General features: G+C 35.4%; 1 protein-coding gene across 1 annotated transcript in view; it reads left to right on the forward strand.

Moving 5' to 3' along the window:
• Positions 1–20,455, forward strand: part of Nup188 (nuclear pore complex protein Nup188) — a 118,913-nt gene that overhangs the window by 19,854 nt on the left and 78,604 nt on the right. Inside the window, exons 7-9 of the mRNA XM_089101215.1 lie at positions 2,488–2,620; positions 7,018–7,151; positions 12,970–13,118. Coding sequence (XP_088957341.1) covers positions 2,488–2,620; positions 7,018–7,151; positions 12,970–13,118 — 416 coding nt within the window. The remainder of the gene's footprint in view (positions 1–2,487; positions 2,621–7,017; positions 7,152–12,969; positions 13,119–20,455) is intronic.

Raw genomic sequence — 20,455 nt, forward strand, 5'->3', positions numbered from 1 at the left:
TAAAAATTCTATTGACGCATCCTTTTGATATATCTTTTATGGCGGCAGATTTACGGCCTGTCCAATGAAATTTAACCACTTATGGTTTTCCTTGAGTTGGAAAGATAATTACTATTTCAACAGTTCAATCTATAAAAATTCAATTGACGCATTCTGTTGATATATCCTTTATGGCGGGAGACTTACGGCCTGCTCAATGAGATTTAACCTCTTATGGTTTACCTTGAGTTTGACAGCTAATTACTATTTCAGCAGTTCAATCTATAAAAATTCTGTTGACGCATCCTTTTGATGTATCTTTTACGGCGGCATATTTACGGCCTGTCCAATGAAATTTAATGACTTATGGTTTTCCTTGAGTTGGACAGCTAATTACTATTTCAGCAGTTCAATCTATGAAAATTCTATTGACGCATTCTGTTGTATATCTTTTATGGTGGGATACTTACGGCCTGCTCAATGAGATTTAACCTCTTATGGTTTTCCTTGAGTTGGACAGCTAATTACTATTTCAGCAGTTAAATCCATAAAAATTCTGTTGACGCATCTTTTTGATATATCTTTTACGGCGGCAGACTTACGGCCTGTGAAGTTTAACCACTTATGGTTTTCCTTGAGTTGGACAGCTAATTACTATTTCAACAGTTCAATCTATAAAAATTCAATTGACGCATTCTGTTGATATATCCTTTATGGCGGGAGACTTACGGCCTGCTCAATGAGATTTAACCTCTTATGGTTTACCTTGAGTTTGACAGCTAATTACTATTTTAGCAATTCAATCGATAAAAATTCTATTGACGCATTGTTTCGAATGCTTCCCTAGGATGGATGATAGACTATCTATGAACAAGTGAAAATGACATAATTTTTTATGCGATCCTGAAAAAGGCTTATGCCAGCTTTTCCTCTCACTCAGACTATCTGTCTTGGCTTTGTATCCAATTGGCCAATAACTTGATGGCAACTAGCTTTTAATTAAAAAAAATCTTTGGCGGGATCTTACGGTGGGAGACTTACGGCCTACCGTGAGTGATTTAACCACTTGCCAATGAGATTGAACCACTTATGGTTTTCTTTGAACTTCAGCTAATTACTATTTTAAGAGTTAAATCTATAAAAATTCTATTCTACTACCTAGAACCTTGCTTCGTCTATATTTTCCGAATGAATATTTTAGCTATATGCCAACTATTTTAAATGAGCCGGTACATAGCGGAGTGTTATCAAAACTAAATCTATTTAGCTTAAGCCTCATCAGGCTCAATTCAACAAGGATTTCTCTGGCTGAACAAGGTTTCTGAAGCTGGAAGGAAGCGTCTCAATCACAGACTAATGTTGCGAGAGAGAGAGTAGTTGTGGTTAAAAAGGCTTTGCTCCCAGGGTAAATTTTGTTAAGTTTAACTTTTATTTATTAATTAATCATAACTAAACAATATACATACATATATATATACATTAAAAAGAGCTACTTTTCTACTAAATCTTCTGGCCCACCCATGAACTTGCAAAAACATGTTGGCCTAGTGGCGTGCCAGGAATAAAATTTCCTCAAGACTGGTTGTAACCATGAACTAGCTACACAACCAATGCTGATAATGCAAATCAATATATACATCTTTCTTCGCTTATCTGCTCCTTGAGTCATCGTAATACAGAAAAAATAAAATGAAACAATTACAAATTTCCACAATACTCCCTCATACAGCTCAAAAGACCAAAATAGAAAATAGTTCAAATAATAAACTAAAACTCATAATTAGAGAAATTTTTTCCTTAATTTAAGCTTGAATATTAAAAAAATAGAATGTTTCCAAAATCGCAGTCAGCCAATCCCAACTTGACTTATTTGACTTGAATACAAGCTCTCGCTCGGCAGTGTCGCCAGCGTAGAGGGAATCAGACGTCAGTGCTGTTAGTCGTCTCTGTAGTGGTCTTTCATGGGTGAGGGTAGGAGTTTTATAAGGGTCAATGTTCTGGGTAGAAAGTCAGTCGTGCGTGACGTCTGCCCATTTTGTGCGTGACCTACCTCTAGTACGTTTCCAGCCGCTTGCAGTTATTTTAAAGTCAAAATAGAGTCGGGTGGGTGTTTGAGTGCGCAGGTGAAGTAGATAATCATACCAACTCAGCAAGCGAGACAATCGCAACTAACCTAATGTTATCTAAAACCATCTAGATCCGAATATTCGTTTTTCCTTAGTTTCCAAAATAATCCAAGTTTAGGAAAAATACATTTTATTCACAATATTGTTTCCAAAATTAGGCACTATCCAAGTACTGGGAATTTTATCAATTTTTTTTTATTTCCCTTTGTATTTCCCCCACCCACGCTATGTACCTTTTCTTCTTCAACACTCCTGTGCGTGTATGTGAATAGGTATATATGCTTTTTTCTTAACTCAGGTATTTGCTGTAACTCAACTTAATTTTTTTTCATTCAAAATTTCTTCATCGTACTTTTATTACTATATACCTTTCGTTCCTAAGGCAGCAGATCTGCTAAATGATTTTCCCGGGCTTGCCAGCTATCTTGATGAAATAGCCCCTTCGCATATAACTAAGTTGGATGGTGACACCTATACGCTCAACGTCAATAAAGAATTTTATGGACATCTCAGAGGTTAGTATGAAATTGACTTAATTTTTGATTTTCTTAAAGTAGGTTTGTATGTGTAATAGAAATGAAATCTGATTGCTTAGATTGGTTAAGTTGAAACTTAAAAGTTTGCCAGTATGCAAGTTTTGGTAGTAGTGAACACCAAAAAAAAAAGATTTTTTTTTCGAATTTTTTATGGATGAAAAGTGTTGCCAGATTTAACTAGTTAGTCTCGTTTATTTATATTCACGGTTCAATGCGGCAATACTGACAAAAATGTAGTACCAGCCTAAAAACTTCATAGTTTTGAAACAACTACAAGAAAAATATTATAAATCGCAGCTTTCGTGTTTGAATAGACTTGAGTTGGCTTCAAGGGGAAAAGTGTTTTTATTTTGACGTTCTTTGTGCTTTTAGGTCCGCATGGCAGATACCAACTTGGTACGAGTCAATACGCACTTCTTAACTTATTTAAGTACTGATGCCTCAAAGGGTAGGAGTATACAGGGTTTGTGTTTACCTTTTCTAAAAGCATATTTGGGTTTGTTTTTCGGTCGTCAACAACTTGATATAGCCACACTAACCAAGTGAATAACACCCTAGGCTTAGAATCCTATATCTTTTGGACCGGGGTCCGAATCCTGGTGTCAATAAATATTTATCTTGGTTGGTTAGTCGTGTGACTCAGCATGCTCAGCCGTCATACCGCGAGTCCAGGTAGGTTACGGTTTAAAAGGTTCGTACGAAACATCTAAATTTTAGATGCCATGCGAGGCGGGAAAATGTCTGGTATTGCTGCAAGTACATTTAAGTAAAGGTTTGGTGCGGGGCCCAGATGCCACTGACTACTTCTATAACATGACTTTCAGGCTAAAGTTACTTTGACAATTTTGTTTTTATTGCAGTTAAAGCCAAGAATGCAATTTCAAATAAAAGTGTTGAAAAATTATTTCGTACACCACACTGCCCTTCCGTTTATAATTGAACCCAAAATACATAAAAAAAAATGTTAAAGCTTTTTAACAAGAGCGAAAAATACAAAAAAGCAATACAGAGATAATAATAAAGGCCAAATATTTCAATTTCCCACCCGGGAGCCGCTATAGCCGAAAAAATTATAAACAAAGGACAAAAAACTAAATTAAAACAAAACATATTAAAAAAAAACAAAGAAGACAAATATAATTCAAAGAGTAAAAATAGAAGCGAAAGGATACCCATTTTCAACAAAATCCGATATGGAGTTTCACGTAACAAAACACCGGGCACAAGCCACAATATCACCTTTGTTTATCACCGAAATTAACATAAGGATTAAAAAAAAGAGGAAAAAATAGAAAGATACATTCAAATCCCAGATAACTATAAGTTCTTTATGAAATACGGAAAAGATTTAATTCCAAAAATTTACCGATTAGCTCCATGGATGCGTGTTTGTCTGTTAGTTTTGTTTCTCTATGGTTGACCGAATTGAACTTTGGGGAGTATTTTGGGTGAATTTAAATTGTGAGCTCTAGTGTTCATTTCAAGACCCGAAAGGAACTGGAGGGCAACTGTGCCCCTTTTCGAGCCATTATTTCAACCAGGGACTCAAAGGGGCAAAACATGGTGTCGGAGCCAAATTTCAAGGTAGCCGTTTTAATAAGAAAGGTTGAACTATATAAGATAATACATCTATGTTCAAAATTGGCGTGATTCATACAGCTGATTGGTAAAGGGACTCGTTTTGGAACCATTTCTCATTTCTCATAGAAGGATTCATAAATAAATCTTCCTATGTAAGTGGGCTTGTTGTACATGGTTGAGATCCTGGTCCCCGCAATGTACAGCATCCGGATCCCCTCAGGATCTTACGGTTATTTTGTTCAACGGTAGTTTAGGTTTTATAAAGTATATTTGGGAAACAGCCCTAGGTTGTGCAAATGACTAGTGACAACTGAAAAAATTTAGTTGTGAATTGCACCACAAAAGTGAAAATGTAATCCCTGTTTGAAATTCGGATTGCGTTAGAATTTTTTTTAAAGCAAATATAGGAACTAAATGCTGATGATGAAGATTATTCAAATCCTATATGTTAGGTCCAAGGGATAGTTTGCAAACATAATATAAATGTGAGGATTTGGACTTTCTCACTTTGAAAAATGTAAGGACTTCCTCACATTAAAAATGCAAAATGTCACAAAAACGGATCAACGGATAATTGGTAAACGTAATATAAATGTGATTATATTGAGACATTCTGAATTGAAAATTTAGAGTAGGCGGGGCTCTGCATCATTGAAGGACTGTGTACCCTCCTGTTGTGAGACATTTTAGTCATTGGAAAACAAACTGGAGGCGAAAAGTAGACCCTTGGCCTCTATATAACACACCCTCCCCCTGTCCCTTCTATCTCAAATTTTACTAAAAAGATCCATATATTGCACCCATTTGATCCAGAGTCACTCACAGGTTTTCAATGACTAAAGAGCCTCAGAGGGCTAAAGATATATTGCACCCATTTGATCCACAGTGACTCACAGGTTTTCAATGGCTAAAGAGCATCAGAGGGCTAAGTGTGGCTAAAGAGCCTCAGAGGGGCTAAGTATGGCTACAGAGCCTCAGAGGGATAAGTGTGGCTAAAGAGCCTCAGAGGGATAGTGAGCCCCTTGACTACCTCGCCCGTCCCACTGATAGTTTTTTTTATTGCTGTCAGATATATTGCTCATTATTTAAATTATAAGCATGCTGCGCTTAGTTTTCTCCATAACCACACCAAGATTTTCAGTCTGTGATTGGTGAACCAAACTGGAATAGTTGCCTTTTCGACACCCTCAAACATTCTAACTGCAATTTTAAAGTGGGAAGGGGGGCGTGTCTCACGGCGCTTAAATGGAAACGTGCAATGGTTTTCAATCTGTATAATTTGAGGTACGAAATTGTCCTCTTGTCCTTCGAACAATCCTCCCGCTCTCACTGCCGTGTTCTTAACAGAAAAGTAGGTACTTTGCGCCCTATTTAAAATGCAACCCAGTGTGAATTGTCACCGACATGAATTGGGTGCCATGAAATAGAAATTAAAATTAATTTTAAGGACACAGCGCATATTCTGTAGTTTCTACTTATTTTCTTATTCTACTTATTTCTACTTATTTTAATACGTATTTTACAGGCCTTTGATTAATGTCAGAATGTTTTTAAGAGAAATTCTCTTAAACATATGATTGTAGAAAGAATAAAAGACCAGGAAGTCAAAATGTGGACCCAGGCAGTTAAAACATCTGAAACATTGAAGTTTTATTCCCATGTAAAAGAGATATTTGAATTTGAATATTATTTTAAACTAGCATTACCGGGGAGGACATTGAGGGCTTGGTTTCGGATCCGAGCGAATTGCCTGCCACTAAAAAATAGAAAAAGAGTATTTGAAAGAAATAGGGTGGCCCCAGATGCAAATGCGGCTTACTCTTGCCCCAGATGTAACTTAGGTATTGAGGATGTGGCCCATATTCTCACCGAATGCCAGCAACTTTCTATATTATGGTAAAAGTATTTTGTGGGTGTCAAGTTGGTGTGCCGGGGTAGCCTCAAAACGACTGTAAAAAGGACAATCAGGCAGTTATGTAAATATGTAAATGAAGCGTTGACATCAATGAGTGGAACTTGATATTTATGTTATTTTTTTTGTGGAGTGTAATTAAGAATACTGTTCTGTATGGCCTTTTTTTGGCTTATAATAAATTATTATTATTATTATTATCATACTCATTTTAAAAATTTTCTAGGGGGTTAAAACTCCGGCGTATCAAAAAAAGTAGAAGAAAAAAACAAAGACAAAAAAACAATATAAAATACTAATTTACCATTTTTCAGAATTTACCTTGCTAAAATCGAACAAGATTTTAAAGTTCGTCATTTATAAAGTTTTGGTCTGTTACAGGTTTTTACACCAGTATGGATATACCCCTGATTACCACTCTACTGCCACTTTATGATGCCCCTCTACGCGATGAATCCAAATATCTGACTTGTATTAATTGAATGTCCATTTGTATATTTTGTATTTATCGTACTTACGTAGTTATCGAATATACCGCATTACGATTGCCACTTTATGATGCCACTCTAAAAATTGGCCCAAATATCTGACCAACATTAATTGAACGTACATTTGTTAACTTTGTATTTATCGTACTTACGTAGTTATCATATATACCGCATTACGATTGCCGCTTTATGATGCCACTCTAGACGCCGGCCCAACATTAATTGAACTCTAATTTCCGACCTGCATTAATTGAACTTACATTTTTTTACTTTGTATCTTAACGTATTACGTATACCGTTTTACGATTATCACTCAGCTGCCACTTCATTATTCCTTCTCCACATTGGATCCAAATATCTGACCTATCATTTTAGTTTACCATATTTTGTTTCAGATCATCTAAATTTGCCGGCAGGAACTGAAGGACAGCTTATTACAAAGCGTTTTGGTAGAGAAATTATACAGTGGAACTGTGCTGTCCCAGCATGGAAAATATTCAAACTCCAAACACAAGATCTATTATATCAGGTAAAACATTCATCTTCATAACAGCTTTAGCCCAATTTAACTTTAACCTCATTGAAAAAAAAAAAAAATTGTCATGTAATAGGCGGCTCAAATAAAAACAAAATTATATAATTGGATATTCACGGATATGTAAATTGTTGCATTGATTAAAAACGCCCAAAATTGACCAAATTTGTTTCGCTTCGGGTTGAATATCAGCTTATTGAACAGATATATTTGGCCAAATGAAGTAAAATTATATTTGGCCAACTTGTATTTGACAATTAACATTTAAATTTAGCCAAAATGATGATAAATTTTACAGAACCATTTTGTTCTTTTGATTATTTGTCCGGAAAATGTGATTGCTTTTTAGCCTGATCCTCTTTAAAATTGCAGAACCAAGGGGGTCTCGATTAAGACAAAGAAAGGAAAAAACAAATTTGCAAACAAAAAAATAATTTTTGTCAATTAATCGAAAAAATACGTTTTCAAAAAAAGTTTTTCAAAGAAAAGTGAAGGTCCGTATTAAAAACTAAAATCAGCAAAAACGCAGTTTTATCAGCACAAACAGTTCAAGCTTAAAACCAACAGGAATCCCTATGAATTGAAACCAAAAATGATGAAACTACAGATGAACGCAAATTACCATAAATACCACAATTGTGGTAAATACCACATATACTATTACAACGAACGCAAATTACCACAAATAAGGGTGGGACTACCGTTCCCCACTAAACCCTATAAAGGTCAGGTTGCCATTTGTACTTTTATTAAAAAAAGAAAAAACATTTTCTCATTTATCATTGTAATGCTGAAGAATCAAAATTGCTGTGGCTTCCAAGAAGTAATATAACATTATTTTGGACAATTAATCTGGTTTCATTGTTCTGATATTCAGTAAATTCCTATCCTTACTATCATTTAAATGGTGCTAGGTGCAACCCCCCATCTGTGGAAAATTTTGCAAGACCCCTCCCCCCTCCCCGTGGAAAGTTCACCCCACATGCAAAATTAACCTGCCAAAAAGAAAGTATGACAAATAAAAGTAATGAAGAAAAGACGAAAAATTTTAATATTCTGCTTATGTTCCAAAGTATAGGTGGAATGTATGGTATAGAATATCCTATAGTTTTTATTTTTAAATTTTTATTGACATTATTTCGTTTTTGTGCTTTTGGGCGTTGAGTTATCTTGACAGTGTAGCTGTTTAAGTTTTGTCCTATGATGGATTGCATAAAGATAACAGGCCGGGCTAAGAATTACGAGTAATTACTTTCCGTGGACTTGGTCTGGTAACGACTAGAGATGGAACTAGTCAAAATGTTTATTTTTGGGATGGGTGGTAGGGAGGGCAATGAATTTTATCAAATCGTTGGTCCGTTTTACCGACCGATTTGGATAACGTTGCTTTTAAAATTACTTAAAAAAAAACAAATAAAAATGCATCGGTGATTTTCCTTCTAGGAAAAAATGCAAAATTCTTCATTTTTGTAGATAAGAACTTGAAACCTCCAGTAGAGTCATCTATATGTTATATCTAATGGGGTAATTCTCATTAGTATAACTTGCCTTTTGGGTGTGTTTTTGGGTGTGCAAATTTTCTCAAGGATCGTGACGTTTGATATGTAACATTAAACTTAGTGAAATTCACATATTTGGATTCGGCATTAAAAACCTTTCGTTAATTGGTATAAAAATTAATTTTTCAGTCCCTTCGCTGTTCAATTTCAAGATGGGAAGAATTTTCGAGGGGAAATTTTCTCTGACGATTTTCCGGGGGAACACACCGGACTATTTGTGGTATTATTTTTTTGTAAATTTTGATTAGCCTTGATTTTCTTTTGTCCTTGTGTTGCTGTTGATCTTATGATAAATGAAAACACAATGCTCGAATTACAAAAAATCATCATTAAAGCGCAAATCCCGCTGACTTTAAAGGGTTTAGAAGGTGATAGCCCTGCACTTATTAGAGGAATTTTCTGTTCCTTTTAAGTTTGCTTGATTATCTACGTTACTTCTGTTCGTTTTAGGATTCATTTATTCATCCGAAGAAGAATTTGTTTTCTTAATGTTTGACTTAAGTATTCACTGGTGATAATCTCTGGTCACTTTTTCGTTTCATTTATTGACTCGCAGTAATTTGTGTTTGTTCTAATAATTATGAATTATAATAAGGCTTTTTTTTATCCTTCTAGGTTTTAATATGACTCTAAGAATCATTTATTTGAAAACCTTATTTTGTGGAAAACTTTTTTTTAAATTGATTTTGAAAATTATAGTAATCGAATATTAATATTAACATTCAAATGAATTTCGATTAAAATTTATAGTAAAATAAACCAATAGCTGTTTATCTGCCGATCATTGAATTTTCCACATTTATATATTGTTTTTTTTTCTTCTTCACCAATGGCTAGCATATGACGTGAAAATGATTTAGAGACGAATAAGGGCTAGCTTTAAAAGTTGATAATTTAATAGATCCTTTTTATGGTAATTTTCATTATGGTCATTATGGAAAAGTGAATTTTTTGGTGTCATTATGTCATTAATTAAGTCATGCTAGATGACGTCTATATGACGTTATGACATAGGGCTAAAGCATAGAGGTCATCAATGTTTTTGGACTCTGGCTCTCTTTCTCATTAGATTTTTCTGTTTTCCATCTGTTTTTTCCCAAAAAAATCAATTTTTTGTTCAATAATTTTGAGATTCTTGAGAAATTTGAAAACTTACCCTTTTTAGATGCGATTGTTCATTTTGGGAAATATAAAATGCCTAATATCAAATGTTTTGATAACTTCCATATTGAACCGGGGCAGCAACCGTGGTTTTGGTTGCAGCGTGTGATCTTGGTACAAATGTATTCAATGCGGGTTTGACACGCAGTGGAAGTGCACTTTAGTGTGGTTAGTTTTTTTGTTTAAAATGAATTAAGCACAAATTTTAAGTTCAGAAGCAGTTTATTGAACATTGAACAAGGGTTGAGATTATTGAAGTTAATTAAAAGAGGCATAGGTTTAGTGTTCACTACACAACTTCTCAAATTTGGAATAAATTGCAGACGGTGACCCCCATTTCTTGGTCAGAATTAATATTCACATGATTCTTTTTTCTTTTTTTTAACTCCTATAGCCTAAAATCAAGATTCGAAGAAATAAAACTTTCAAAATAGGATTAATATTCGTAGAATTTCAACCCTAAGTAGTGGATATTCTTCTTTTATTGATGTCCCAAAATCAGCACGTTCGATGCTACCAAATTTGGCCTTCAATGTATTGTCGCAAGACACAGACCTCTTCTTCTAAAGAAGTAAATGTAGATGGAGGCTTGGGCTCTAATGGGTCTTGAACTCATGTAAATGTATAAATATTGTCTTATTGAAGGTTTTTTTTAACCATTTGATAAGTTGTGATAGTTAATCTTCAAAAACAGGTTTTATATTGCAAGACTAATTAATTTCAATGGAATTAATTGCTAACTTGTCCAACACTGGAAAACAATCAGTGATACCATAGTCATTAATTTTTACTGCTTCAAATTTTTTCTGAAATGTCAGATCTTCTTTTTGAAAAATTTCGATAATTGGGTATTCGAATTATTTTGCCAAATTGTTGAATCAAATATTTAGCGTCACCCTTATGATGACACCACGGCTTCGAGAAAGCTGAGGATCACAGATTGAGGACCACTGGCCTAAGGTGTTTGTGAACGATTTTGATAACATTTTTAAAGCGATATCTTAGAAATATATTATGAATTTCTTGTGTTTGACATTGCAAGTCTTTGGCTTAAAACAGTAGTTCCCAACCGACTCTGGGTCATGCCCCGCCTAGGGATTACTAAAATCATGATGCCCCTCTCGTTATATTTAAATTTATTTTATTCAAGAATTTAGGTGTATCCACCTGAAGAAAAGGCCATTAACTTGCTTAAAAGGCCATTAACTTGGTATCCTTTTTTGAATCATCCACTAGGCATATCAGAAAATTATAATGAAAATTATTGTCTGTATAAAACGCCTTTAATACAATGCATAGTGTCATTGCAATACAATCATGTATCTTTTTTGTTTTCTAAATGTATGAATGTGATGTCATTCCTATGATTTATTTTTTCAAAATTAGAGCACTAGGCTATATTCAGTCGAAAGGTGCACGTCCTGTAAATGACCCGCCAAAATATTCCCATACCCACCGGTGGGGCCTTTGCCCCACATTGGGAACGGGATTAAAGTGATGTTCGCATGTTTGGCTCTTGGAAGGTCTGTGTGCAGGCGATGACTCGAAGATAGACAACCACCCTCGGTTCCAGCGTGCACTGTATTACCTACTACTACTAACAACTCACCGCAGCACAAAGCCGCTTGAGGCCAACGCAGCTACGCACGCTCCTCCATCCCAATCTATTCTAAGCCTCCCTCTTTACACCCTCCCAGGAAATTGCTATTTCCTTTAAATCTTTCTTTGTGACATCCTCCCACCCAAAATGGAGACGACGTGCTTTCCGTTTAGCCTTAGACCGAGCACCGAATAAATACGAGCTTGAATTTCCTCTGCGGCACCGCCACAGGGGTCCATCGTAGAACCTAGGTATTGGAAAGAGCCAACATCTTCAACGGGATTTCCATCTAGCAGGACGGGTGCGTCTCCGATGCCGCTTTTCCTCATCGTCTTTGTTTTCTGCTGATTTATATGGAGGCTGATGGATTTGCCCTTACTAGATAGGTAGTCAAGTATGGATTGCGCTTCTTGGATGTACTCGGCAAGTAGACCAACATATTCAGAAAAATCTAGATCATTCACTGACAGGGAAGGGCTTATCAGAACTCCTTCTTCACTTGCCTCTTGGATATAAATAATAAGAATGAAATGACGAGACTAAAAAACAATCAGATAAAAATAGAATAAAATATTAAGAAACAAAACCAAAACTAGCGAACGTGAATATGATATAAAATCTTACGCTAAGTAATGAAAGAGTTATGAAAACTCTCCAGAAGAATACCAACATCATATATGGGTTTTGGATCTATTTATTACGGTACTAATTTCGACGTCGTAGCGCAAGTGGCTAGCACGATCGGCCGTTAACCGAAAGGTTGGTGGTTCAAGCTCATCTAGGGTCCATTTCTTTTAGAGCCGTCTGGCTAAGTGGTTGGCTCGCTGGTTTGAGAATTCTTTGTCCAAGGGGCACGGGTTCAATTCCTGTCGTGGTCAGTTGTTTGATTTGGGACGGGGGTATGTGGCTTGACCCTGTAAGCTCAGCCAGAGTCGACTCAGCTCTAAATGGGTACCCGGAGAAATCTCTGGAAGGTAAGCAGGAAAGGTGTGCGAAAGCACAGGATGAATGGCCCCCAACCCCCCATTGTACTTTCTGGCTGAAGGACCTTGAAACGGAGATCAGCACCACCGGTTTGGACCTTAAGGGTCTAGTGCCGTCATACTTACTTATTACTAATTTCAGGTCTTTTTTAACTAGGCTATGGTATTTTCTTTCCAAAATTTTGCAGGCGGAGTGAAACTAAAAAAAATGACTTAATTCGAATACAACGTATACAAAACCGAACGACCCTTCAAGAAACAAGAAACTGAACGATGCTAACCTGCTACTTTAAAATGTGCATTTGCGTAATTACTGTGACTTTTTTTTCTTTTATCTTGGTAAATTTGAATAAAGTTAAGTGAAAACTACTGAAAAGAAGTGGAATCCGTGTCTTCTCCCACAAGATCAAATTCATGCCCACTCCCCTGTTAGCAATAGACAATGTTGTTTATCAAATAGAACTGACTGTACTGGGAAAACTGAAGTAAATGAAAGTCTTTTATTTCAGGTTCAACATGGAATGTCCAGTGTACAATCAGAGACAGTGAATATTGTCAAGTCGATTGTGAAGCTAATTGTAACCGTATTGCAACACTCACCAGAATCTTATCGAAGCCTTGAAACTTTGTCGGAGCTCCTTTTTGATGTATTTGACTGGTAATCCTTTTTTATCTTTATTTTTTTTTAAATGTACTGGCTTTACTATACAATGAAATACTTTTTTCTGGACGTTTGAGGCTCAATTTAATCTGAAGGATATCTCTCCTAATAATGTAAGATTTAGGCGGGGTAAGATAGTTTTCATAAAACATAAAATCGAAGAAAGGAAGAAAATGAGGACAATAAGCAGCCAGAAAAAAATTATCCAAAAATTTTGGTCAAGACAGCTTGACCGTCCTCAGTGCAGTATGAAACCGATAAAAAATATATATAAAAAAAACACCTTAAAACAAAATACAAGACTAAAATAGAAGATGGCCCTTTCTCTGTAACGGTGAAAGGGTAACTGAATAAAAAACACAGTTCTAAATGGCATTTCACAATTTCATCTGACGTGAAGCACTCTTAAAGGCTAATCGCTTTCCAGGTAGATTATTTTCAGAGATTCTATTTGATTGCGCAACATAATTTTCTGGATGTATGTAAAAACGATCAGAATTAATAATTTCATCATAAAAGGGACTTCGATTAGTCTCTCCAGTGTCTCTACTGAGAGCTACCTTTCGGTGAATGTGCTTTTTTTGTCTCAACTGCCTCCCTGAAAACTTGCATGAGACCTTTAACGGGGGCAATAATCGAGGTATCAAATAAAATGAAATGGTGTGGATTGTCGTACACATTTTGATCCAAGGCGGAATCAAAACCTCAGACCTTTGGCGTAGCCCCATGGCCTTGTCGAATGAGGACCTATGTTCCAATAACCTCTCCCCTAATTGCTGTTGGATTCTGCCAACATAAAACAGCCACAAGAACAGGGAATTCTATAAACACCACTACCCAGAATGGGGCTGGTTTTATCTTTGCCAAATATTCTGCACTGAGGACGGTCAAGCGAAGGTCTTGACCGAAATATCTGCATAATTTTTCAATTTTTTCACTGGCTGTTTATTGTCCTCGTTTTCTTCCTTTCTTCGATTCTATATTTTATCATGATTAGCCAGTGTGGTCTCAGAAATAATTTAAGATAGTTTTTGAAAAATCTGAAATGCTCTAACCCATCCCCCTTAAATAGAGTGAGCTATTATGCAGTACTTTATACAAGCCTCAAATAGATAAACATGAATTCAGCAGTTAATTTTCATAACACAATTTTGTATGACTTTTAGGAATGAAATTTGCTGCTACGTGGCAGGGAATCTTCAAAAACTGGCCATACAAGTCTTTTCATTGGCTTTAAACTGGTTGGTCGTAAACTGGTTTTACTCTAATGAGGGCTGAACAGAAAAAGGAATCGGGGGCCCTGTTTTGATTTTACAAAACCGCCTGTGAAATACGACCACTCTTAGAATAAAATCGAGAAATAATAAAGTTCATTTTCTTTGCTGATAAATGTTTTCTAGGAGTTTTATAAAAAATTGTGTTTTGCGACTATTCTTTTCTAATTAATCAAAAAAAAAAAATTTTGCAGAAGATAAGTTTTTCAAAAAAAAAAGTAAAGAACTCCATTAAACCAAAAATGAACAAAAATAGAATCAAATAATTTACTAAGGGTGCAAATATCATGAATCAATAGCAATAAATAAATGAAGACCAAGTCAAACAGAAATAAAAATATTTCATACTCAAAACCAGTAGAAATTAATCTGAGTAGGCTTCTATACCACCTGAATTCGATAAGTCAGAATATAATTTGTACTTTATTTAAAAAGTTCAAATGAATTTACTGAAAAAAATGCGCATTGTCAGTTTAATATACATATGCTCATATTTATTCCTTAAAATCTTAATTAATTTTTGATTTCTTAAAGTTACAAAAGTGAAAACATTTAAAAGAATTTTTTCAGTAAAGTACAAATTATATTCCGGCTTTTAGAAAGCATAGGTCTGGAAAGGGCTGACTTGATAAAAATATAAATAGTTGGTACATTCAAAAGCACTCACAGGCAAAAATCTGAAATAAACTGCATCGAGCTTTAAATATTTGTCAAGGTAATGTTACTAAAATACCGAATAAAATTTCTAGGAGTTGTCGTTTTATCATGCAGCACTAGGACACTGAGCTTTGCTTGTGAAGAGAATTATAGACATAAAAATGATATTCAGTGTAACCCCCTCTGAAAATTTACCCACCCCCCCCCATACCCTGATTTACACAAGAAAAACTTTTGCATATTTTTTATAGGATTCTTTTTTTTTACAAAGATAAAAAAGGGAAGGTAATTTTCAAACTCAATTTTCCTTTCCAATTGGCATCCTTGACTATTTTTAATTAATTTAAGGTTTCTCCTGCAGTGATGCCAAGAATTGTTCAGATTTTCTGGATATTCTTTGTCAAACAATGCCCAACGGATAACTTAATAATTCTAACTTTAACTTTTTAATACTATCAAATTTGAAGTACGGTAGATTTTTAGACCAAGATGAGCTGGGGAATTCAAACAATTTAGTCCAAATCGGTATGTCAACTTCTGTCTACAAATATACAGTGAATTCAAGTTGAGTTTTTCAGTGCATCATCATATGGTGAGTAGTTGTGTCCAAGTATAATTTTTACAGCTCGTTTTGTATCATCTCAATTCTATCTGATTGATCTGTCGTTGAACCCGGATGCCAAGCTGGACATGCCTACTCCAGAGAAGGTTTAAAATAGGTTTAGTATACAGACTTTAAAACCTCAGTTGGCATACCAAATCTCTTCAGGTTGAAAAATGAATGTAAAAGTGAGGTGCCTTTTTTAGTCAGATAGTCAACATGCTATAGTTTCATCTATAATATGATAGTTCCATCTTAAATCTTCGTCCAAAAGTATTCCAAGTACTTTAACGGTTTTCTTTGTCGGCACTAGGGAATTAAGAAAAAAGTGGCTGTCGACCTTTAGGAAGGAAAAAGTCGTATAAGAACTCTTAGTTTCACTGTCAGTTTTACCTTTCCTAATTCAACTTTTAGATCATTAAATATTATCGTCAAGTCAGACTGTTCGTAGTGATAGCCGTAGGTAGTTATAGACTGTTCGTAGGCATAGTCGTAGTGGTAAGACAGTTAAATCATCAGCAAATTTAGAACGCTCAGAAAGTGTTGCTAAAACATGGTTAAAATTAATAAGAAAAGAAAGTGGGCCTAATTTAGTCCCTTGTGGCGAACCGCAAAAAATATCTAAAAATTCAGATATTAATGATCAGGTAGTTGGACACACTGAGATATTTTAAAAAGAAAAATAGCAAGCAAACGTACAACACATGGACGGGCACCCATTACCTGAGCTTCTTCCACTGCTACATTATGGTCAAGACTGTCAAAAGCCTTAACTATGTCAGCAAATAATACATCAACGCAAGCCCCTTTTTTCTAAATGTTTAAGGATGGCGTACACCAATTCAACCAAATAAGTAACAGTACTATGCCCGGGTCTAAATGCAAATTGTTGGGAAACTGTATTATTTTTATGTCCTCAAATAAGCAATCAACAATAAAGCTTGTAAACACTTTTGAAAGAGCTGGTGTTTTTTAAATCGGCCGTATATTAGTAATATCCTTGGGGGCCTTACACTTGGGGATTGGAGTAACATATGCCTGTTTAAAAATTCTAGGGAAAACACCATCAATGAAACATTGGTTAAAAAGTGCCGTTAAAGGAGTAGATAAAAGATTAGTAGTCCCAATCATCAATTTAATCAGGATCTTACTAGGGTAACTAGATTTACGAGAATCAAGTGCTTTCAACTTTTAAGCAACTGAACTAATCCTAGAATATGGATATTCGAAACTGAGTCATTAAGTGGTAAGATTGTTGTTTGCGGATGAATCTTACTGATTGATGCAGAAAAAATCATTAACTTCACTCGGTAGGAGGGGTTTACCATCATCACTTCAACTTATCTCACTTCAACTTTCCTCACTTTTTTACCGACTAAATTAAAAAAAAAGTTTTTTCAACTGAAAGTAAGGAGCACTTAAAACGAACAGAACTTATTACGTGTATGAGGGAGACTCCCCCTCCTCAATACCTCGCTCTTCACGCTTAAAGTTTTTCGGCACTTTAAAAAAAGTTACTTATTGCTCTAATTAAACGACCCTTGTGTGTCATGAGTCGTTTTTAAAGAATTGGGACAAAATTTATGCTTTACTGTAAAGAGCAAGGTGTTGGGGGGGGGGGGTAACCCCCCTTATATACGTAATAATATCTGTTCATTTTAAGTTTTAATGTTGCTTCTTACTTTCAGTTGAAAAAACTTGTTTTTTAAAATTCAATTTCTGATATTTTTTAAATAACGCCAGGATATCTGGCTCCTCTTTCACGGGAAAATCCCCCTCGTCAAGGAAATATCCTCTGGACAATTCAATCCTGGCGAAAATTTACCCCGGACATTTACCTTAATATTGACGAAGACCACACTGCCTTTCCATATCAAACAAATACAACTTAAAAACAATAGGGAAATTTTTAATATTCACCGATTTAAATTGCACTGTCTTGAAAAAATTTCCCTATTGTTTTTAAGTTGTATTTGTTTAATTACCTTAACATATCTACGCGTAAAATTGAATCGGTAAAGGGATAGCAAGACATATAAAGAAATTCCGTATAGGAATTCTGGCAAATTCTCTCAGTGTAAAACTTCTCCTGAAAAGTTTGCCCCCTGGAACTTTCCCTCACCATGGAAAATTCTCCTTGTGCAAAATCCTCCCAGCAGAAAATTCGTCTCCCCTTTTCCACCCGAAAAATATATGCATACTTCCCAATAACAAATACTATATGTAAACAATGGGCAAATTTTATAACTTGAAGATCTTTCCCCAGTGGCTTTGGGGAGTCGTGTTATCTCCAGATATAGTTATTTGGCTTTTCAAATATGCTGAACAAAATGGCTATCGCAGAATTTTGATTGGCCGATTTTGGGGAAAAAGTGGCGAGGGTGGGTGCCTAGTTGCCCTCCATTTTTTTGGTGACTTAAAAAGGGCAATAAAACATTTCAGATTCTTTAGAATAAGCCCTCTCCCGATGTTCTAGACCCACTGAGTCGGTACGATCACCTCTTAAAAAAAAAACAAAAAAAAACAACAAATAAACACGCATCCGTGATCTTTCTTCTGGCAAAAATTACAAAATTCCACATTTTATCAGATATGAGCTTGAAACCTATTTATTAGGGTTCTTTGATGCACTAAATCTGATGGTGTGATTTTCGTTAAAATCCCATGACTTCTAGGGGGTCTTTCCCCTTTTTTTCGAAAATCAGACACATTTTCTCAGGCTCGTAGCTTTTGATAGGTAAGACTAAACTTTTTGGAACCAGTATAATCAGCCTATTCTTTTGATATATTCTGTTTTTTAGAGTTTCAGTTACTATTGAGCCGGGTCGCTCCTTATTACAGTTCGTTACCACGAACTGTTTGATAATGTTCTGAACTGTATGATGGAACTTCCTTGGGTTGGATTTATATATATTTTTATTATTATTTTAGTATCATACTGCTTACGTGAGCATCTTGTTTTATACACAATTGTATTTCTTAATCTCTTAAAATCTTTGTCACGTCCAGTTAAATGCAATTCATTCTTAAATTTTATCAGATCCCGAATATCTTGGGTAACCCATGGTTTTTCATTAGATTTCACATATTTTGTTTTTTTGTGGGAAAATTTCACAGTATTTTTCGAACAATACCTTACAGGACAAACTTGCCATTTTGTCACCATCAGACAATTAGGGGATATCACGACAGTCACGATCTGTGAGCCATTTCTTGTAGAGATTTACTAGCTCAGGTATGAAGGGCCTGTGTACCACACTATTTTTTCCTCTATTTGGGATAGAATGATTAGACATCCAAGGAACACACAGGTGGTCACTCATACCTAGTGGGGGTAATGTAACTGGGATATGGTAATATTCTGGACAGTAAATAAAAATGAGATCTAACTCATGATCATCTCTTGGTGGCACATTGACAACCTGCTTAAGTGACAGAGATTGGGATCTAAGTCATTAAAGTCGCCAACACACTATGATACCAGCGACAGGATACAAGGATCGTACATTGTCAGTGTAATTCTGTATTTAATTCACAAGGTTCTTGCGATAAGGGCCACGGTGTGGATAGAAAACCACACATATTACCAGTGATGCTACTTCCTTGGGTAGTGGCCTGCACCACAACCATAAGACTTGGAAACCGTGTTTATTTGGTATATTGCTGAAATAGGGAACTCTATTTTTTATAGATGATCGACAAATAATAGCGACAACACGACCATGTATACTTTAATGTCATCGGTTGTCATTCTTGGTTTGAAATTAAATAAAAAAAGATTTTTTTTTTAACTGAAAGTAAGGAGCGACGTTAAAACTTAAAACGAACAGAAATTATTCCGTATTTGAAAGGGGCTGTCCCCTGCTCAACGCCTCGCTCTTTTTGCTAAAGTTTTTACTGTTTTAAAAAATAAAGTTGTGAGACAGAGTCAAACTTTAGCGTAAAGAGCGAGGCGTTGAGGAGGGGACCGTCACTTTCATATACGGAATAATTTCTGTTCGTTTTAAGTTTTAATGTCGCTCCTTACTTTCAGTAAAAAAAAAAATTCTTTTTTATTTTTTAATTTCTGAACGTTTTTGAATTAATGCAGCTTTGATTTTGGCTCACCGTACATGAATAATTAAAACGAAATTCGCATATTAGTTTTCCTTTTTTTGGCTAAATGGCTTTCTCAAAATTTTGTTCTGACGTAACTTACGAATTAAATTACGTAACAAATTTCTATATTCGTATGTTTTTATTATGTATATTAGGGAGTTCGCCCCCTAGTCAATACCTCGCTCTTTACGCTAAAGTTCGAATTTTTTTCGAATCACAAACCCCTGAATCACAAAGGCCGGTTAATTAAAATAGATAGCTCTTTTGAAAGTACTAAAAAAACTTTAGCGTAAAGAGTGAGGTATTGACGAGGGGACGAATCCCCTCATAAACGTAATAGTTTCTGCTCGTTTTAAGTTTTAATGTTGCTCCTTACTTTCAGTTGAAAAAAAACTTGTTTTTTTTCATTTAATTTCTGGTCGTTTTTTAGATAATGCTGGGAAATCCGGTGCCCCCTTCGTAGAAATGCCCATTCCCCCAAGGAAACATCCTCCATGGAAAGATCCTCCCCCGTAACCCCTACTCCGACGTCGACTCCCCACCAGAAAAAAATTCCTCCTGAAAACGCCTGTGTACTTCCCAATAACTAATACTATATGTAAACAATGGGTAAAGTTTATAAATTGCACCCCTTTTTCCGGGAACTGTGAGGGATTTAGTTATCCTCAAAGACATATTAATTAAATTTTCGACTATGCTGAACA

The sequence above is a fragment of the Artemia sp. Qi Xiang Cuo genome, chromosome 15 (assembly GCF_049724085.1).
Source record: "Artemia sp. Qi Xiang Cuo chromosome 15, ASM4972408v1, whole genome shotgun sequence".
NCBI classification, from domain to species: Eukaryota; Metazoa; Arthropoda; class Branchiopoda; order Anostraca; family Artemiidae; genus Artemia; species Artemia sp. Qi Xiang Cuo.